The following is a 21,590-nucleotide window of genomic DNA, read 5'->3' on the forward strand; positions in this document are numbered from 1 at the left end:
GGCGTCCAGCGGTGTGCGTCCCGCTCACTGCAGCACAGAGACGGGCCTGTTTACATCGAAAATGGACCATGAATGAATGTAGGCATGTGGTCTTCACAGATGAATCCCGCTTCAGTTTGCAGAACGATTCCTGCCGTACATTAATCTGGAGAGAACCGGGTAGCCGATACAACCACAGGAACATCATGGAACTGGATCAGTATGGCAGTGGTGATGTCATGATGTGGGGCGGCATCATGTTGAATGGCCATATGGACCTGCACATCTTCATGGATGGTCTGAGGAACACTGTTAACGCTCAGAGATACAGGGATGAGGTACTGAGACCACATGAGAGGTTTGGTTGGTCCAGACTGCCTCTTAGTGGACGAGAATGCTCGACCACACCGCGCTGCTCTGGTGGATGAATTTCTGGCTGGGGAAGACATTCATCGCATGCACTGGCCAGCAATGTCTCCGGACCTGAATCCTATAGAACAGAGATGGCGAACCTATGACACGCGTGCCACTAGGTGACACGCGAACACGACTTCAGTGGCACGTCAGACAACATACTAACATGTTTTAATGTTTTTAACATGCAATAAATAGGTCTAAAATCTACCAACTTAGCGTTACGCTTTAATAAAGAAGTATGTCACAATTACTTTTATGGCCATATTTTGTACACATTTTATTAGGTTAAAGCAATAAAAATTTACCTTATTAAAATTTATCGGTTAAGAAAATGTAATTTTCAGTGATGTTTGCTCAAGTCTGACTCATTGGCTGAATGAGTCAGCGTACTGGCCTTCGGTTCAGAAGGTCCCGGGCTCGATTCCCGGCCGGATTGGGGGTTTTAATCGCTTCTGATTAATTCTTCTGACTCGGACTGGGTGTATGTGTCCGTCCAAATACTCTTCTCATCATATTCAGACAACACACTACACTACCAAACAAACACGCAATGGTGATTACATCCCCCCATATAGAGTTGGCGCCAGGAAGGGCATCCGGCCGTAAAATAGGACCAAATCCACATGTGTGACGCAGTTCGCACCCGCGACCCCACAGGTGTGTGAAAAAGCGGTAGGAAAAGAAGTGATGTTTGCACAAAATCATGAAACATTCTGTAGAATGGATTTTGTTCGTAATGCAATATAATACCCAAATTAAGTCAGATGATGGGTTTCATGATGATTTTAAAAGACAATAACTGGTGGCACACTGGACAGTAAAAAGTAATAGCCAAGACCTTAACTGACACGCTAGTCGACAAAGGTTTGCCATCCCTGCTATAGAACATGCCTGGGATGCATTGGGGAGGCAAATTACATCCTGTCAGCCTCCACCACAGACCCTCCAAGACCTTCGTATTGCCCTTTCAGAGGAATGGGATTGACTGCCACAAGAGCTCTTGGACCATCTGATAGAGAGCATGCCACGTCATTGTGCAGCATGTGTGGCCGTTAGGGGTAACCATACACCCTATTAACAGCATATTTTATTGTGGAAGACTGCCAAGTTTTGTTAGTTGTTGTCAAAGGTGTACCTTAGTTATCAGAACCTTTCTGACACCGTTTTTTTGGAGAAGTTGTGTGACATATGGTGTGTGAGTCAGCTTCCATTTATTCAGCAAGCCGTCTGTCATACCTATCAGGTCCTGTGGCCTCGTTAAGTGATTTTGTTGAACTTTTGGACACTAGTGTCATTCATAGTATTGACACCTGTCAGGCTTCTGTATGCGACTTATTACTTAATCAAAGGATATACATTTATGGCAATTAATGAGTAGTGAGAAAAAGAAAATGGTATCACTTTTCTGAAGGAAAAAAAAGGAAGTTTAATAATTCGTTTGTATAATAAGTGGAAGTCTTGATCACAACTCCCAGCACAAAGGGATAATGTGAAAACCATAATAAAACTCTCCTTAAAAATCACATCTCATCACGTGATGCAGAAATCCACTCGACTCACACCTACTTTCCTTACCCCCAATAGCCCAACAGCTCTGATGAACCTTCGCCTACCAAGCAGCCACTGCACAACTTAAAAGCCAGCAGATTGTGAGGTGTCACATGGTCAGTGTGGCAAATCCTCTTAGATGTTATTCTTGGCTTTCTAGACTGGAGCCATTTCCTCACCATCAGATACCTTCTCAATTGTAATCAGGTAGGCTGAGTGGACCTCAAACCAGCCTTCAGATCCAGGTAAGAGGCAGGCACACTACACTTGGACAGCAAGGCCGGCACCACTTCCCTTAACTTCCCTTATTTATTCGCTTTTCCCGGCCAGATAAATAGTGTTACCGTCTGGGCTGCCTTTTTTTTTTCCTCCCAGATAATGAAATGGTTTGTCCTTTCCTTTCTTTCTTTCATTCCTTCCTTCTCTTTCTTTCCTTTTCTGATTAAAAGTGGGCTCATATTAATCTTCTTTGAAATATGCTACACGTGATATTTCTTAAACCTGAGTAAGTTATATGCCATATCACCCGCGTAACAGGACAACCCAGTGGAGAAAATTAAGATGCTTGTCAGGTCATGGTGTGTGACTTTGCAGACAGAATCACTCGCTGTTTTATATTTGTAGTCCTATGCGGAATACAAAGAATCTACATTCGTAGGTATTGTAATAATAAGTAAAATTCTTTCAAGAATAAAATTTACTGTGTCCACCTATTCAATACAATTATATTCTGTAGTGATTAAATCCTACATGAATTACAAACACTAATTAAGAACATGTTTTGCCCTAGTTTTGGGCATCTTCAGCCTAATAATAATAATAATAATAATAATAATAATAATAATAATGTTAAGGTCAGATTTTTAAACCTATTAAACATTAGAACTTAAAATACAATGGTCTTATGCTAAAAAACAATTTTTAAAGTTGTGCTTTAGGTGATATTTACACAGTTTACAATATGTACTTAATTAATTACTCATTGTAAACTATGTATTTAGTTTTAAGTTATAATGTTTAATAGGTTTAAAGATTTGACCTTAAGATTATTATTAGGCTGAAGATGCCCAAAACTAGGGCGAAACATGTTCCTAATTAGTGTTTGTAATTCATGTAAGATTTAAACACTATAGAATATAATTGTATTGAATAGGTGGACACAGTAAATTTCATTCTTGAAAAAATTTTACTTATTATCTTCAATACGGAACAAAATGAGATTCGGTATTGTAATACCAAAGCCTATAATATTTTATCATACAAAACCAACCAGTAAATATTCCTTTCTGAAAATTTGCATGCATGATAACGAAGTAATAAACTTGCCAATGCCGCTATTTTAGTACGTCTGCGAGGTGTGGTACACCTCAGAACATTCTTCTGAGTGAAGAGCTACGCCACACTTTTTGCACTGCCAGCAACTTTCGCTTCTTTTACCCCGGCTGTAGCACACAACACACCTTCTTGTGACTTTGATTTCTTCTCTGTGGGGGGAATACGCATGGTAAAGTGGGCCCATGATTTAACTTGTAATCTGGTGGGGGTGGTGCTCGCTGAAGGTCGACCTCGAACCGAGTACTCCGGCAACTGAACAGTCACTTTTATGTATTATGACTTTTATGTATTATGTATAAATTTTAACCACATGAAATAGTGGATTATATTGTATTGTATTGAACAGGTGGACCTATAAATATTATTATAATGTTTGAGATAAACTGAACAGTCTCTAGTAGCTGCTATGCAATGCCAGTTCTGAAGTCCGTGTAGCTCGTCTTTCTGTTAGCAGCGATCCTGTGATACACAGTGAAGGAATTGAAAATACACATATCTAGGAGGTAAAAGAATATTTTCCCATACCCTTTCAGTGTGCGTCGCATGACAGGGAACAGAGCTGTAACCTGATCTTGAAGGTCAACACCACCCATCCCCTTCTGGTATTCAAGGCCACACTTGGCCTTTATCACTTCTTCCTTAGGGGTTTGTCCTCTCTTTCGTCTGAGTTTGCCTGTCCCTGTCATATCAGCTGATTTGTATTTAGTGGTGAGAAAGCAAACATCCTTGTTATCTTTCCACTTCACACACAACATACTGTTGGCAGCCCACGTCTCATACTCTCCACGTTTTAGTTTCGTCTTACTGATATCGCGAGGCATGTCTTTTCGGTTCTGTCCAACAGTTCCAATTACATTCATCTGCTTGTCATGTAGCCTTTTGAATAAATCTGGGGAAGAATACCAGTTATCTAAAAACAGTGTATGCCCTCGGCCGAACAAGGATTCACACATGTTGAGCACAACGTTTGTACTTGCTGGCAGACTTGTATCCATTACATCATCACCTACATAAATTTTGAAAGACAGACAGTAGCCAGAATTTGATTCACAAATTTTGTAAATTTTTATTCCAAACCTAGAACGTTTAGACCTATTACACTGGACATATGAAAGGCGGCCTCCGAATTTCATTAGACCTTCATCTAGAGCAATATCTTGTGAAGGTAAATATAATTCTGAAAATTTGGAGCAAAAATGTTGTATTATAGGCCAAATCTTTCTTAGTTTGTCACTGCTATCGACTTGTTCATCGTCAACAAAATGTAAAAATCGTGAAATTATAATAAATCTTCCCCTGCTCATGGTTTCATGAAAAATAGGAGTGTTTATACACCTGTTTTTACTCCAGTATAACTGTATTCTTGACTTTCGCACTTGTGACATTAGTATAAGTAATGTAAAATATGCCCTAATTTCGTCGGGTGTAGTCTCAAACCATTTGTCATCGTCTTTCAACTTTTTTTCTGTCAGGATTGCTCAACTGTTTTGATGCATATGAATATGTCTCAACAGATATTTTGTCAAACAAAGGGTTGATGTATTCACAATAAACTGAGAGTTCAGATAGTGGCTGCGTATCACACTTTTTCAATAAGTTTTCACTAACCCCACTGTATTCACTAAACTTATGTACAACAGGTTTATTGTCACTTTTTGTCCAGTTCCAGTCAGTCAAGTAAGACTGTGTCGAGGTACGAGCTCGTTTCGAAAGACTCGGCACACCATCGTTATTTGCATCACCTTCGGTGTCATCAGAACTATTATACGCATCGCTAGTACTCGAACTAAGGACTTCAGGGTCTATTTCGTCGTCACAAACATCACTGCCTTCAGTATCACTCTCTAAAACACTGTCTATTAGCTTCTGTATTCCTTCTTCATCAACACCAGCTCATCTGCTTGACGCCATGATGGCAACTGACATGAGCGAAATAATATGAAAAAAGATTCTCTTATCTCTTGTTCCGGAAGTGTGTTAGAACGTGGTGAAAGGAAAAAAACCGGAGCCACATGTGTAAACTTCAGCTCAGAATGCATACGAGTGGCATCTGTGGGTTAGTGACTGAACTATATGGTTTGATGTACAGCTTTGCATCGCCGCGAGCAGAGCTCGTCATTTGATTCATATGCCACGAATAACTATGACGAGCTAGGGTTGTCAAATGATGCGATTGGGTTAATAGATAAAATGCTTTTCAGTCAGTCAGTAGGTGTGAACAATAACACAATAAATCAAATCAGTAAACAGAAATACGGTACAAGCAACAAAAATGATAAACTAAAGCACTCAGAACATATATGTATACTCACACTCAGCACACATTTCACACTTGCATAAGAAAAAGTAGTGGTAGAAATAAAAGTTTGACAGTTCAAAATACTGCAACAGCATGTTACTGCTTCCTGCAGTCATCAGTAACTATTTATCCTAATAAATTAATTTGAAAGAAAAACGAGCCATACAATTACCTGGGTACGGGCATTCCTTGAATCGGTGACTTTTGTTTCACACAGAAATGAATAATTTTTAATTTTCCTTGTACACCGACAGAGTTGGCCATGCATTTACGGGCACACAGCTGTGAGGTTGCTTCGGGAGTTAGTGAGTATGAATCCCACTGTTGGAAGCCCTGAAGACGGTTTTCTGTGGTTTCCCATTTTTGCACCAGGCTGTACCATAATTAAGGCCGCGGCCGCTACCTTCCCTCTCCTAGCCCTTTCCTATCTCATCGTCACCATGAAATCTGTGTTGTGCGACGTAAAGCAACTTGTAAAAAATATATATATATTTTGCACAAAATTTTCTTCATTTTGAATTACACACTCATTTTAACATTTACTTTTACTGCAGTAGTGTACATGTTTTTATGCCTCATACTGCAATACAGTTTCAAATGAACTGAGGATTGTCTCTTCAGTAACATTAGAATGTTTTGAGATTTCACAAGAGCTGGACCGCAGGTGGCTAATTACTAAGGTGAGAGGATTACACTGAGAGACAAATGGTACGAAGAAGGAAATACAGGCAATAAAACTGGTTGCTGGGGACATCCTTATAAGTCACATGCCAGCTGGTGGTGAGCTGCATATGTCTTATATTTCTTATCTAAATTTCATGAATTGTGTGAAAGACGGGTGTTATTAGCATGACAAACATCATTTTAAAGAATTTGATCACACCATTGTAATTCAGAAACCACTCTCAGATGTGTGTGTAAATTTGACAGCAATTCACACTGCTGCATAATTTACAATTTGGGGTCTGCTCTCTTGGTGCTCCCTTCCAATTGGTAGCAGCCTACTCTGCCTGGTTGGTAATCTGGCTCTGACCCTGCCTCCTTCTCTCAGCACTTGTGAATAGGAGGTATGCACATTTCACCTTCAGGAGAATTTTTCTCTTTCATTATAATATGAAAGATTTTGGTTAACCTGAAATAAATATTGTTCCCAGTGTTTGAGTTAATGGTACTTTACTGTATTACATAATTTCATTGATAGTAAAAAATTGAAGTCATTATGTTCTGCATTTCAGGATACTGCTTTTCAGCTTCACAGCCTCCACTGCATGCTGTAGCAGCCCTTAAAGCAATTGACATAATGGAAGATAGGCCACTGATCTTTACAGAATTGGCTGCAGCCTGCAAGTCAGTGAGTACAAGTCTGCGTAAACTCAGAGGCATGAAGGTTCAAGGATGGGACAAGTCACCAGTGAAGCATTTATATTTGTGTTCTTCGCAAATTGGAGATGCTTCTCAAGATGAAACTCTCCACAAGATATCCGAATTTGTAAGTATACATTGGTGAATACAGAGCTCATACATTCATACATACAACTGTTAGTAAATATCAGAACACCATCATGCAGTTGTGATAAACATCTGAGTTTTTAATGTGTCTTTCTATAAAGTACTGGTAAATGTTGGGAAATAACAAACGCAAACAGTTTTAACACTCGATCTTGTTCAACATTCTTTTATTGTTGTCTGTGCCGAAGAAACTACATTATTCATATTCCTAATACAATGAGTATTTTCAGCTACAAAGATAATAAAGATAAATGTAGTGAAGTCCACTCAAAAGTTGATATATGATCTAATCCTCTACAGATAAAATGTTTAAGATGTGCAGAATATATCAGTTATTGGTGTGCCCAAAATGACTTGTACAAACTGCCATACTCGTCTTCGCATTGAATAATATAACACCGCAGTGGTGACTAGGTGAATGCATGTTCCATCTACCAACCCTAGATTGTACATGTACAATTTAAAGAAAATAATAATAATAATAATAATAATAATAATAATAATAATAATAATAATATTAATAATAATAATAAATATTAATAAATTAATATTATAATAAATATTTATTATTATTATTAATAATTAATAATTAATAATTAATTAATAATTAATAATAATAATAATAATTAATAATTAATAATAATAATAATTAATAATTAATAATAATAATAATAATAATAATAATTAATAATTAATAATAATAATAATAATTAATAATAATTAATAATTATAATAATAATAAATATTAATAAATTAATATTATAATAAATATTTATTATTATTATTATTATTATTATTATTATTGTTATTATTGTTGTACCGGTTGGTACACCTATACGCCGCACATTTGAATTTTCCGCCTTAAATTACTCCTCTACAGCTAAAACTCTGAACTTTAAAACTGAATTAATTCAACCTTTTATCTGAAGATGTCACTGTGTTAATTTCGAATTGTTTTTGTTTGCTAATTATCAAGAAGTGTGGACATTCTCTCACAGATGTCTCTACCAAAAACTATGATCATGCACCTTGGTGCAAAGTGATGGAACTTTTCTTGAAGATATTTCATACTCATAAGTTTTCCTATAACTAAATTTCGTTCTTTCATTTGTAGGTTGGCAATATAAAGCTTTCTTTCCGCCTGTTTTGAACTTAGCCAATCAGTAATTTGTGTAATTAATTTTCCACCTATCAGAGGTTTCTTCTTGGAATTTCCGTGTGTAACTCTTAGCTACCCAATAAAGTTGAGTGGGTGTGTCTTTATTATTCATGAAAGGTCTCGAATCTTCCACGAGGGTATAAAAACTGCTGATTTTCTCGGCTCTTCGCCACTTCAACAACGTCTAGCTTAGTGTATGGAAGTATAGCAGGGGGCGGGTTGCACCTCTTCCTTTAAGCAGCAGCTCTTCAGCAAAGGTAATGGCCTTTTAACATCTTTATTTCTTTTTTTTTTTTTTTTGCTCAGCAGTTTAACCCCCGGGGAAGGTTCGAAACCTTTCCAAAGTATCCTACCTGTTTAAAAATGTAACTTAGTGCCGGCTTATGTAAACATTTTCTTATTACTTAAACTGTAAATCGGGGATAGAGAGTGCTTTACCTCTCGAGCTCCCCTTCAATTTGGATTTGAGGTGACTACGTTTTCGTAACTGGTTTTCTAATATTTCCTAATGTGTTAAAATTTTCTTATACAAGTCACCTATATAGTGTGGGAATAGCCCCTGTGTATCGGCCTAGCGCCACTTGGGTTTTAACAAGCTTTCATGTAGGAGTGCAAGTATTCGCCTCCATTCAGCTTTGTATTTTGGGCCATTAACTTAACCCGTATTTGTTTTCCTTCCTGCGAAGGCCCAGTAGATTGGGTACGAGGTACCCCTTTTCCATTATAAGTTGTGCCTTGATGGCAGTTAAGTGTAATAAGCTGTTATTGCCTTTAATAGGCTTGGACGATTGAGAGCAGGTCAGCTCTTTCTGGTATTTTGAAAGGTGCCTCTAGGAGGCTTGACATTACGAGGTGGGAACAAATGCTCCATGTAATTAGGGGTTTTCTGCCCTTTGGTAATTTGTGGTTGTGAGCTGAGAGCTCAGAAATTGTTTAACTTTGGGGCTCGTAGCCCAGAATTTGTAAAGACCCCTTAACTTGTGCTCTCGTTTGTAAAGTTGCATTGTACCTGATTGTTCTTTGTTATTTCACCCAGTGAAAATTGTTAAATCTTGTTAAGGTAAGGGTTATTCTGCCAGAAGGCAGGTCCGAACCTCCACAGAGGTGTTCCTGAGCCGGAGTTTATGTGCGGTAGGGAAATCTTGTTATCAGTTGAAAATATAACCTTTATTTAAATTTTAAATTCATCTTTCGGACTTGTAGTTAGACCCATTCCAGCCCGCACCTTCTTTCACCATCTGCTGATCCACCAAACTCGGTAATTATTATTATTATTATTATTATTATTATTATTATTATTATTATTATTATTATTATTATTGTTCCGAGGTATCTGTGGAACAGCAGAGGTGAAAGAAGGTGCCAGGATGAATAGGTCTCAACTTACGAAATTAAAGTTAATTTAAAATTTAACAAAGGTTATATTTTCTTTTCAAGATCAAGAAATAACAAGTATGACAGGAACTCAGTTATATATCACCTAGTTAAAAATGTACAATTACAGTTTATTAATGGATTTTGGGCTTCGAGCCCCAGATTCACAATCCCTGAGCAATGAGCCCAACTTTACTTATACACAAGGTCCAACAAAGGGGCAGAAAACCCCAATCATGCCAAGGAGCATTTGCTCCCAATTACCCAGTTAAGCCTGCTCGAGGCACACAGAAAATACAATTTAAGAAAGAGCTACCCGCTCTCAAATTTCAAGCCAATTCAAAGGCCACACCAAACTCCACTTTCAAGCTGCCCTCCAGGCACACAAGAACAGGGGTAAAAATACCCAACCTACTGAGGCCTATTCAGTAAAGAAACAGGATAATTACATGGCCCCAAAATACCAACATGAGTGGAGGCGTAACTTGCACTCCTAATACACCTTTTTAAAACCTATTTGGCTCTTAGGCCGCTTATGCAAGGGCTAATCCCATACTAGGGAGGTGACACGATAGGAAAATTTATTACATCATGAAGCTATGAAAACGTAGTCTCCTCAAAAACAACATGAGAGGGAGCTCGAGAGGGTTAGGCACTCTCTATCCCGATTTGTAGTTAAAGAGACGGAATTTATACCAAGTATCTTTTACATTTTAAAGGAAGGTTACACGATAAAAGTTTCGAACCTGCCCCGAGGGTTAAACTGCTGAGCTAGCAAGCAAAGAAGTTATTAAAAGGCCATTACCTGATGGATGAACTGCCGCCTGAAGAAAGAGGCGCTTCCCGCCCCCCGCTACATAATCACACTAGAAAAGATGTTACTGAAGTGGCCCGGAGACCAGAAAATCAGCAGTTTAAATACCCTCGTGGAATATTCGAGACCTTTCAAGAATGAGAACCCACACACACACACCCCCCCCTCAACTTTATTGGCTAGGATCAAGCAACATATCCATATCGGAGAAGACGTACGTTATTGGTCAAAAATTAATTAGAGAAATTCGGGATTGGCTAAATTTAAAATAAGCGGAAAGAGAAGGGTTATACTGCCAACCCAAAAAATGACTGAAAGAAATTTAACAAAGAACAAACTTGTGAACACAATTTCTCATAAAACAGTTCCTTCATTTCACACTAGGGTGCACAATTGCAGTTCTTTAGTAGTGCCATCTAGAACAGAATGTTCACACTTCTCACTACAGAGAAAACAAATATAAATCGAAAAAGACACAGTTCAGAACTCTTCAAAATTTACAATAGCGACATCTTCTGAGAAACTTTAGAATTAACATGGTGGTTAAAGTTCAGGCTTTCTCCAGTAGAGGAGTTTCAACTGGCGCAATGTTTGAATTAGCGGCGTGGAGGTGTACCGCCCGGTACTATTATTATTATTATTATTATTATTATTATTATTATTATTATTATTCAGTTTGGTCATGTCCTGGACAGTGTCAACAGGAAACAAATCTAGTAATTGAGTGGCTCACAATGGAATTGAAATGCTATTCCTCAATATGGCAGTGTGATTGCTGACACATGTGGCCCGTCAATGTCTTGCAATATGGTCTCGTTTGGCACACAAAATTGGAAGCTGTACTAGTTATTAATCTAAAGAGTATTCAAAGTGGTATGGATCCCCAGAGAGGATCTGCTGTTCTACCCAATAGCATTCCAGATTATAATTGATATGGTATGCCATGTGGGAGTATTATCCTGATGACACCCATTGCTGGTCTATTGTCTGACATTTGACAGTATCAGTACTGCAGAACTTTGTGTGTGATACATTCTACTTCCGACCATTCTCCGCATACTTCCTGAAGAAGAAGAAATAATAATAATAATAATAATAATAATAATAATAATAATAATAATAATAATAATAATGTGATTGTTTTTATGTCCCGCTAACTACTTTTTGACAATTTTTGGAGACACTGAGGTGCTGGAATTTTGTCCCTCAGGAGTTCTTTTACATGCCAGTAAATCTACCAACACTAAACTGATGTATTTTTGTACCTTCAAATACCACTGGACTGAGCCAGAATCGAACCTGCCAAGTTGGGGTCAGAAAGCCAGCGCCTCAACAATCTGAGCCACTCAGCTTAGCACTTCCTGAAGAATAGAACCACTACACCTCGCTGCCTGCAATCTCCTCGAACAACACATTACACTCTTGCACACTAGCAACTCGTTAAGTTGACTTCTGCTGTTGTATGTACTGACTGTTTGATACTAAACTACAATGTATGCAACCAATTTGCCATAACTTTATTGTGTGACTGTGTTAGATCTATAGCAACCGTACATGGACTAAGAGTGACATAATTTCTTCAGTACTGCATAGTAAACTTGTTCTATGAAGTTCATTATATTTTATTCCATACTATGAAGAATTTTACTTCTTACCACACTCAAAAATATATGGAAAATGACACATTGCACTTCAATAGCTACTTTACATACACTTCTGTTTAAAATGCATCTCTGATTGGTTGAACTACAGTCTGCTTACAAACACCTTCTTTGATTGGTTTAAATTTCCTCTTGGGTTTTGATTTTCTTAACGTCCGTTAATGTTTATCGTTTGGCTGTTCCATGTTTATCATTTGTTCATGTGAAGACATGCTCGCAAAAACGGTCTAACCCTCACTTTGGTTGAAAGGAAAAAATTTAAGTTTTGTGAATGGAACAAAAAAAGACTGCATTAATTTTACCTCGTGTATTGCACATCAAATCAAAGTATACATTCAGGAAAATCTTTTCATAGCAATTTTAAGTTGTTTTATTGCAGACTAGCGATGCAGTAGCTACATGAACTTAAAGGGAAGTTGTATACTCAATGTACGTGTGTTATTTTTATAACATACCTACCTGACTTAGTGATAAATGGAAAGGGAATACAAATAATTCTGGCAATACATTATATAATATAGATAAGGAAAGTGTTGGTACAAACAAATACTACATACTTTATCAACAAATGCAATAATGAGGTTGGCCTACAGATACTTAATCCTGTACCTTAACCTAATCATAATCAGGAATATTGAAAAGGGATTCTTCTTCTTCTTCTTCTTCTTCTTCTTCTTCTTCTTCTTCTGCTTCTTCTTCTGCTTCTTCTTCTTCTTCTGCTTCTTCTTCTGCTTCTTCTTCTTCTTCTTCTTCTTCTTCTTCTTCTTCTTCTTCTTGCAGGGGACTACATGCATTGGAAGCAAGATTTATGTAGTATGCATGATACACAGGGGGTATGTAGTCTAATAAGCCTAAAATAGCCTTGATTTGGATGGAAGTACAGACCTAGGTCTGTCGTACTTGCATGGTAGGTGTTCAATACCGAATGATAGTCTACTAGTGAAGTGGGGAGACATTGCTGCATGTCAAAAGCAATCACATGAACAGTGTTGTCTTCCTTAGCTAATTGTGTGTCTGCTTTTAACTGCTCATAGGCCGATTCTGCTTTTTGTTTTGTTTACATTCTAGATTTTTTTTTTTTCAGAGGATGATTTTCTGTTGAAATTTGGATGATTTACACGTATAGCTACGAGGTGCTTGGAAAGACAAACTATAACATTTATAGAAAATATTTCTGTAAATGGCAAGGCTAACTGGTGTTCTATTTTCCTGGGTGCACTTGTCCTTATAAAGGTTATACAAAACACTGATATTGAGTTCTCCACTTAAGTACTTCATGTTAGGATTCTTTTTCTGACAAGAATGACTTGACTGAGTGGGGAAACTGTCAATATGCTCCGTAGTTTACATCTTCCTCTTCTGTTTTGTTGCAGCGGTTTCCATGCTGACTCCTCTGATCCAACTAAAACAGAATAAACCGTGTTCTCTTATAACCTTGTTTTATTATCTTGAAGCACAGCCTAACTTAAGTAGAGAACTGCATGTGAAAAGTGATTAGAAGCACAGTGATTGCTTGCCTTGAAGGTGTCTGAAGTTTTCTTCTGTTGAATTATTAGAGAAAGTCGTCCATTACTCAATCCAAATATAGACAACAGGGCCTTTTTACAGATTCCAACCTCTTTTGCATCTACCATAACCTTGAAAACACATTAAGAATATCTTCTTCTGCTACGAGAATCATTTACATATCTTTGTTTCACTGCGCAAATCTCTACACAACCCGAAATGTACGCATTTTGTAAGTCATGGTCACCCAAATTCCAGAAATTGAGGAAAAGTCTTTCACGATAATCTTCTGTCACCTTTTCAAAACACCTACGTGAAAAGTGGCATTTTGCACCAATAATCTTCTATTCTATTACAACCGCCCAAACCCCGTGGCACTACAGCCCTTGAAGGGCCTTGGCCTACCAAGCGACTGCTGCTAGCCCGAGGGCCTGCAGATTACGAGGTGTCGTGTGGTCAGCACGACGAATCTTCTCGGCCGTTATACTTGGCTTTCTAGACCGGGACCACTATCTCATCATCAGTTAGCTCCTCAGATCTAATCACGTAGGCTTTCTATTACAACACCTTTGTAATTAACATACTCCTCACCGCTATTCCTTTTCTTTTTCCTGAATTTCCCTACACCATTTTGCGGGATTACATTTCCTTTTACCCCGTGTGGGTGGGGGACGCAGACGAAGAATACACCCATGGTATCCCCTGCCTGTCGTAAGAGGCGACTAAAAGGGGCGACCAAGGGATAATAAAATTAGAACCATGATACTACTTGTAATTAGTACCACCACGTGGGGAACATCATGGGTCGCTTATACTTGCGCGTAGTACCACTATGTTAGGTATACAATAGGTTTGTGATTAGTAGCAATAGAGTGCGTTGGCAGCTTTTACAGCAACTGTGATTCGTACCCCTATATGAGCAACACCATGGTTCTGCCTTGCCTATGCTTAGTACCCACTCTGTGAGGAACACCATGGGATAGTGCGGGTCCCTGTGTTTAGTCCACTTATGTGCCATAGGTTTGCATTACCTGTAAGTAGTGCCGCAGTGTGCAAAACACCATAGGTCTGTGTTACATGTGCGAATTTCATTACCTGTGCATAGTAGCATACTGTGTAGAATACCACTAGTCTATGATACTTTTGATTAGTACCACAACATGACACATAGCATGGTTCTGTTTTCCTAGCAATAAGTACCATTATGAGGGGCCAATGACCTGGATTTTGGAACAGTTTTGACTACAAGCATCATCGTGTCAGTATTGTGCTTTAGAAGCTGTCCCTTGTTCAGTAATACTATAGTTTAATGGTAAGTCTCTGGGAATGTGGGGAATTGCGGGTGGGATCCACTGATTGTTTTAACTTCATATCCATCCATTCATTCTTCGTCCTCACATTTTCGAATTCTGGTCAGTGGAGGATTATGGATTTTTAAATTGTCATAACATTTCGTCTCATTTTGTCTATTAGGGGCCGATGACCTAAATATTAGGCCCCTTTAAACAACAAGCATCATCATGGTCATCTTTTCCTTGTACGATAATTTCTGCATATTTCTTCAGCTCGCTCAGCACATTCACTCTCTGTGTCCTCCATCTATGTTGTTTACAAGCAGTAGCCAGGGTCACCAACATTGATGCAATGAAATGAAATGGCGTATGGCTTTTAGTGCCGGGAGATCCCAGGACGGGTTCGGCTCGCCATGTGCAGGTCTTTTCATTTGATGCCCGTAGGCGACCTGCGCATTGTGATGAGGATGAAATGATGATGAAGACAACACATACACCCAGCCCTCATGCCAGGGAAATTAACCAATAATGCAATAATGGTTAAAATTCCCTACCCTGCCGAGAATCGAACCCAGGACCCCTGTGACCAAAGGCCAGCACGCTAACCATTTAGCCATGGAGCCGGACATTGATGCAATGAACATTCTGGAGTAGGTACATATTCACATTTCATCAGAGACATCGTATTCTCAGTAATGACTTTTTTTAATAAGCTACATTGAATTTCTTATGTAATGTTCATAATGTTAACCGCTCTCGGTAAATTCATTGTTTCAATCAATGGTTCATTACTACACTACACTAAAATGTTAGTGGTAAGCCTGCAATGCTTCGTACACTTACTTAATTTCTGCTCTATAGGGGTTAGCCCATTTTTGCATTCTGACAAAGACTCTCTGGTTAAACACTCAAATTTTCACCCACTGTATTCCCTCTAAATGATCCCTGTTGATATTGGCGCATGTAGGAGTAGTTACTATTCATGTTGCTCAATTGATAGCAGCACGTAACTCACATTTTTAATTTTGAGGGTTAGACTGTTTTTGCGAGCATGTCTTCATATATTGTTCTATCTGTTGTGTTGATCACAATTGCCTCATTCGTGCTTGATTGGGGTGGCAACCTGTCAGGATTATTTATAATAAAATATTTAATATAAAATAAGTAAATTCTCCATAGTATAGCATAAGATTGTATGCAAAGGCCATGAAAATGATAAGTTCATGTTACTCGTTTCAAAATTGAGTGTGTGGCTTCGACATAAACATCTCACTCATAAGGTAAAACATCACTTTCCGTGGCTGTTGCGTAAATAACTATTCCATGGCTCTTTTGTGGTGGTCGAATGTTTATGAACAGTATACAATATCTGATTGTATACAATATCTGTGTACGCGAACTAAGCCCTAGATGTTGTTATAACCACCGCTGATGCTGTAAAAAGTGGCTGAGGGCTCATTATTTTCTAATGCTATGAGATACTTCTAGAATGGGTGGAGCAAGGGAGCTTGGTACATTCGAATATAGAATGGTTATTGGTTTCCCATCAGTAAGCAATCAGTCAGGGCCATTTCCATGTTTATCAAGTTGCCTAAGTTGGCTGTCGGGCACATGATTGTGAAGTGGAAACAAGAAGACTCAACCACAACAAAACTACTGTGGTAGTCCCATGTGTTGACTGACCGGTATTGTGGAAAGTGGTACAGAAAAATTGCACAACATTGTGTGATACCATCACCTGTGAATTCCATTGTGACACTAATTGTGCTTTTACCACCATGTCTGTAGATGATATAGATGTTGATTCCCATGTCTGTATGCCAGAAGGTTTGACGACTGGGTTAAAGGTTTTGACTTCCGCCCTTAAACCACACCTATTGCTGGTGAACACTGCCACGGATCCGAAGATGACTGGAGACAAGTGATTTTGAGTGATGAATCACGCTTTACCATGTCGCAGTCAGATACAGTCCCGTGCAGATTATCTGAAGGAACAACAGCAACCTATCCTTTGATATTTTTGCAGTTATTCACCTAATACATTTAATCTTTGCTAATAGCTAGAGTTCCATGAAGGTGGTTTTATTTTTTTAGTAAAATTCATTTTTTTAAACTGTGGTTTCAGTGTAACAGGATACCTGATGTTATTACATGTTAACCAACTGCATAGCTATTTCAGATGAAAATAATGAACATTTACGTATTGAACTTTTATTAATGCATTATGTACAGGGTGTCCGAGAAGTCCTTGTACCCCTAGTTTCATACGTTTCATATTATTATTTTGATATATCATGGCATGGATAATTGAGCCAGTCCAACCTATAAACTATCGCAATTCATAAAAAAAAAATTTGAAAAAGCATTATTCATTTTTGGCAAACAAAACAATACAAAACTCAATAGATTTTTGCAACAGAACCAAAGAACTAAAGATCGAACAACACCATACCCTTGCTTCATTGGACATAACAAACATGTACCCTAAAATTCCTATTCAAAAACAATCAAAATAATAGAATCTAATTTAAAAAACCACAGCAACTTGAGCACTTTAGAAATAGATGGATTCATGAATCTACTTGAATTTGCCGTAAACAATAACTACTTCAGATTTCATAATACCATATATCAGCAACAAGGCCTACCTATGGGATCTCCTGCCTCTGAAATATTAGCAGAAATATATATAGACTACCTAGAACACACGTCAATCAATAAAATAGATAATATATATTTTTGGTGCAGATTTGTTGACGACATCTTCGTAATTATAGATAATAGATCCACTGACGCAGATACTATACTAGACAAACTTAACACTTTAGACCCCAAATTAAATTCACTAAAGAAACTGAAAATAACCGTACCTTAAATTACTTAGACTTGACAATAACCAGACACGACAACAACTTATCTTACAAGATCTACAGGAAACCCAGACACACCTTAAATACCATAAAAAATGACTCCATTCATCCTAACACACACAAAAGAGCAGCCTATTATAGCAAGATATATAGAGCTTTTAATATCCTAATGACAATAGAAGATCAAAATAAGGAATTAAAATTAATCCACGACGTAGCCACACATGGAAATTCTAAATTCCCATGGAGGGAATTAGATATTTTTCCACCAATAGAGCATATAAAAAGTCAGATCATAAATTAGATGTATGGCTTTTCAGGCGTTTGCTCTATTAACCAGCATTTCGTCTTAGGTCTGACACTAGACTCGTCAGGGTGGGATGTGTCAGACCCTACCCACAAGACGAAATGCTTGTTAATAGAGCAAACGCCTGAAAAGCCATACATCTAATTTTTGATCTGATTTTTGATATGCTCTATTGGTGGAAAAATATCTAATTCCCTCCATGGGAATTTAGAATTTCCATTTGGAATTGCTAGGCGGGCATTAATTCCATTGTGGAGTTTTATCTCCCGTATGCAGTTATCAGACTGTGCCTCATAAATAGGCTTCTGATAAGTTCACCTGCATACACCCCAGCATCAGTGGGTAGGGTCTGACACATCCCAATCTGACGAGTCTAGTGTCAGACCTAAGACGAAATGCTGGTTAATAGAGCAAACGCCTGAAAAGCCATACATCTAATTTTTGATCTGATAGCCAAACATAACGGATATAGCAAAGAAATGGTCAACAAAATCATTCACAAAATAAAATCCCAACCTAAAACCAAATTAACTAAAACAGCCAAACCCAAAAACGATTATGCCCTATTCACCTTCAGCAACACCCATATACATGCTATAACTAATATTTTCAAGAAGCACAACCTGAAAATAGCATTCAAAACAACACACACCACCACCAACACTATACACAACACGAAAACAGTCAACAATAACAATAAATATAACCAATCAGGTGTCTACCGTATCAAATGTAACAACTGTGACACAAGTTATGTTGGACGCACAGGCAGAAACTTCACCATCCGCTACAATGAACATATAAATGCAGTAAAACACAACCATTTCTCATCAATAGGCCAACATATAGAAGAATCTAAGCATAGTTTCACAGACATCAATAATGATATGACGATATTAAACATAAACTCTAAGGAACCCCTGCTCAACATAACGGAAGATTTCTATATTTCCCTGGACCAATACGCTAATCCCAATCATAACATTAACGATATTACGGAGAAAACCAGCATCATCTTTGATAAAGCCATTCCTGCATTAAAAAATGACTATCTCAAAATAGTAAACACACACCCTAATAAACTGACGAATCACAAGCCTAACCCCACCCCTATCTCCACAATAGCCACTCCTCCTACCCCTCCACCTACATCCCTCTCCACAGCTAACATAAGCCCCAGATGCACTTGTAGTAGAACACGGCAAGTCTCCAAACATATCGTTACACGACCTCCACAACAACAATAGTAAGTACTCTTTTCATTTCCATACATACACCGGACATCCCTTCATACGCACACTATACTTATATTAGCTTATCTTTACAGATAACAACCATAACACGAACACAGACGAGAGAGGTGTCGCCACCAACAGCTCCTAACCAAAATTTAAACTCAAGTCTTGCAGTTTATCATAAAAAACTTACTGAAGTACATCAACAGTTGAATTACATAGTACTCAAATTTTTTTTTTCATGACAAGGGTTCTTACCACGTATCAGTATGACATATATCAGCCATAGAACAATCTCGAAGATCACCTCATGCAGCTAAATCAACATTATACAGAAGCACAAGAAACACAAAGAAGATTGAAGAATGAAATCCACGCAACACGAACTCAAATTTTAATAAGCGCTTTAATATATATACAATATTTTAATGTGTTTAACTTTTTAAGTGTTTTATACTGTGACCTATGTATTTTAATATGTTTAATGTACTCATGTCCAATGTACACTCAATAGGTTTTAGTTTACTGTAACCTTCACCACGACCTTTGATCATAGATATTTTAACCTCACACTACTGCAATATATTTTATTTCCATCCCCATTAGATATCCGGATGATCTAACATAACATCTTTGTGATTTTTGTCTAATGGCTGTAATATAATTATAATTATATAATTATGTACTAGCTGATGATGGCCATGGAAGGCCGAAACCGGTACTAATGTAAATCCATTTACAATAAATAAGTACTGATCGGTGGAACAAATTTCTTGTCTATACATTGAATCCAATCATTACGTAAAACGAAACTTATAAATAAAAATTGGCTAAATTTGACGAGAAGAAGAGATAGAATGATAGGACACATCTTAAGACATCAGGACTTGTTCAGTTATTTTTTGCGTCGCACCGACACAGATAGGTCTTACGACGACGATAGGACAAGGAAGGCCTTTGAATGGGAAGGAAGCGGCCGTGGCCTTAATTAAGGTACATTTGCCTTGTGTGAAAATGGGAAACCGCAGAAAACCATTTTCAAGCTGGCCGCACTTAAGCGACTGCAGCTATCAAGCTCGGTTAGTTGGTTTTTGAAGGAAGTGTAGGTGGTAAGAACGGTAGGGGTAGACCAAGGTATGAATATGACAGGGAGATTAGAGCAGATGTAGGATGCAATAGTTACGTAGAAATGAAAAGATTAGCACAGGATAGGGTTGCATGGAGGGCTGCATCAAACCAGTCTATGGACTGATGACTCAAACAATAACAACTAAGTCTAATGAAGAATGTCATATGATATGAGTGATGATGTTAAAATATACAATGATATTAAGTGTCCTCTGGTTTTTAAAAACAAGTGTCGATGTTTATGTGACATGTACAGTATATGCTACTTAAAATTCTGGTGTACTGTTCGTGAGTAACACATAATTTGTTAAAATACAATTTCTATAATTTAAAATGTTCACAGTATTCTTGAGGTACACTTCGAAATTTAATTAATGTTGGTAAAGCGTTGCATACGTTCACGGGTGTGTTTGTACCAGCATTCTAGAATATTCAGTGATGTAGATTGTTCGTCTTGTGCATTCATACAGTTTGTTATGTTGAATGATTTACATCGAAATATTCTAGTGTTATCAGTTTCTTTAATACTAATCTCATTACATATTATTAAATAGGTGCTGATGCTCCCTCTTTGTAGTTGTGTTGTTGGACATGCTAGTAATCTGCGAGGACAGAAAAGAAATGAAGTATAAGAATTTTGCCAATTAGAATGTCTACTGAACGTGTGGATTGATGGGTGCTTACTGAGATTGTGCTGTTGACCTGTCGATGTGTACTGTTAGGGAGCACGTCGTGCACTGCTCCGTGCACGTCTAGGGTAACTTAAAATTTGGGCACTGTTGGTTTTGATGAGTCACTGAATAAAGTTTCTCAGATGGGCCAAATGGATCTTGTAGCTCGTTATTTCAATCCTGATACTAATGAGGTATGCGCTTCTTGTTTTGATTCCGTGATTTTTGGTCACTCTACTTCCTCAGATTTGTTCAATGTTTTTTTGCGAGCACTGCAAGGACTCAATCTAAAAAAACTCTTACGAATTTCAATGGATGGTCCAAATGTTAATAAGAAGTTCCTTCAGGATATCGGTAATTTATTAAATGGTGATCCAGATGCTCCTATTTTGGTGAACATTGTATCTTTTTGCTTGCATACTGTGCACAATTCATATAAAATGGCAGTAAAAGAAACCCAGTGGAATATTGCAGAGTTTCTTTGTG

At 37.8% G+C, this 21,590-nt stretch overlaps 1 protein-coding gene across 1 annotated transcript in view; it reads left to right on the plus strand.

Moving 5' to 3' along the window:
• Spt-I (serine palmitoyltransferase subunit I) overlaps window positions 1-21,590 on the plus strand; it is a 398,639-nt gene that overhangs the window by 309,545 nt on the left and 67,504 nt on the right. Inside the window, exon 9 of the mRNA XM_067141884.2 lies at window positions 6,814-7,067. Coding sequence (XP_066997985.2) covers window positions 6,814-7,067 — 254 coding nt within the window. The remainder of the gene's footprint in view (window positions 1-6,813; window positions 7,068-21,590) is intronic.

Source organism: Anabrus simplex, chromosome 2 (genome assembly GCF_040414725.1).
Source record: "Anabrus simplex isolate iqAnaSimp1 chromosome 2, ASM4041472v1, whole genome shotgun sequence".
NCBI classification, from domain to species: Eukaryota; Metazoa; Arthropoda; class Insecta; order Orthoptera; family Tettigoniidae; genus Anabrus; species Anabrus simplex.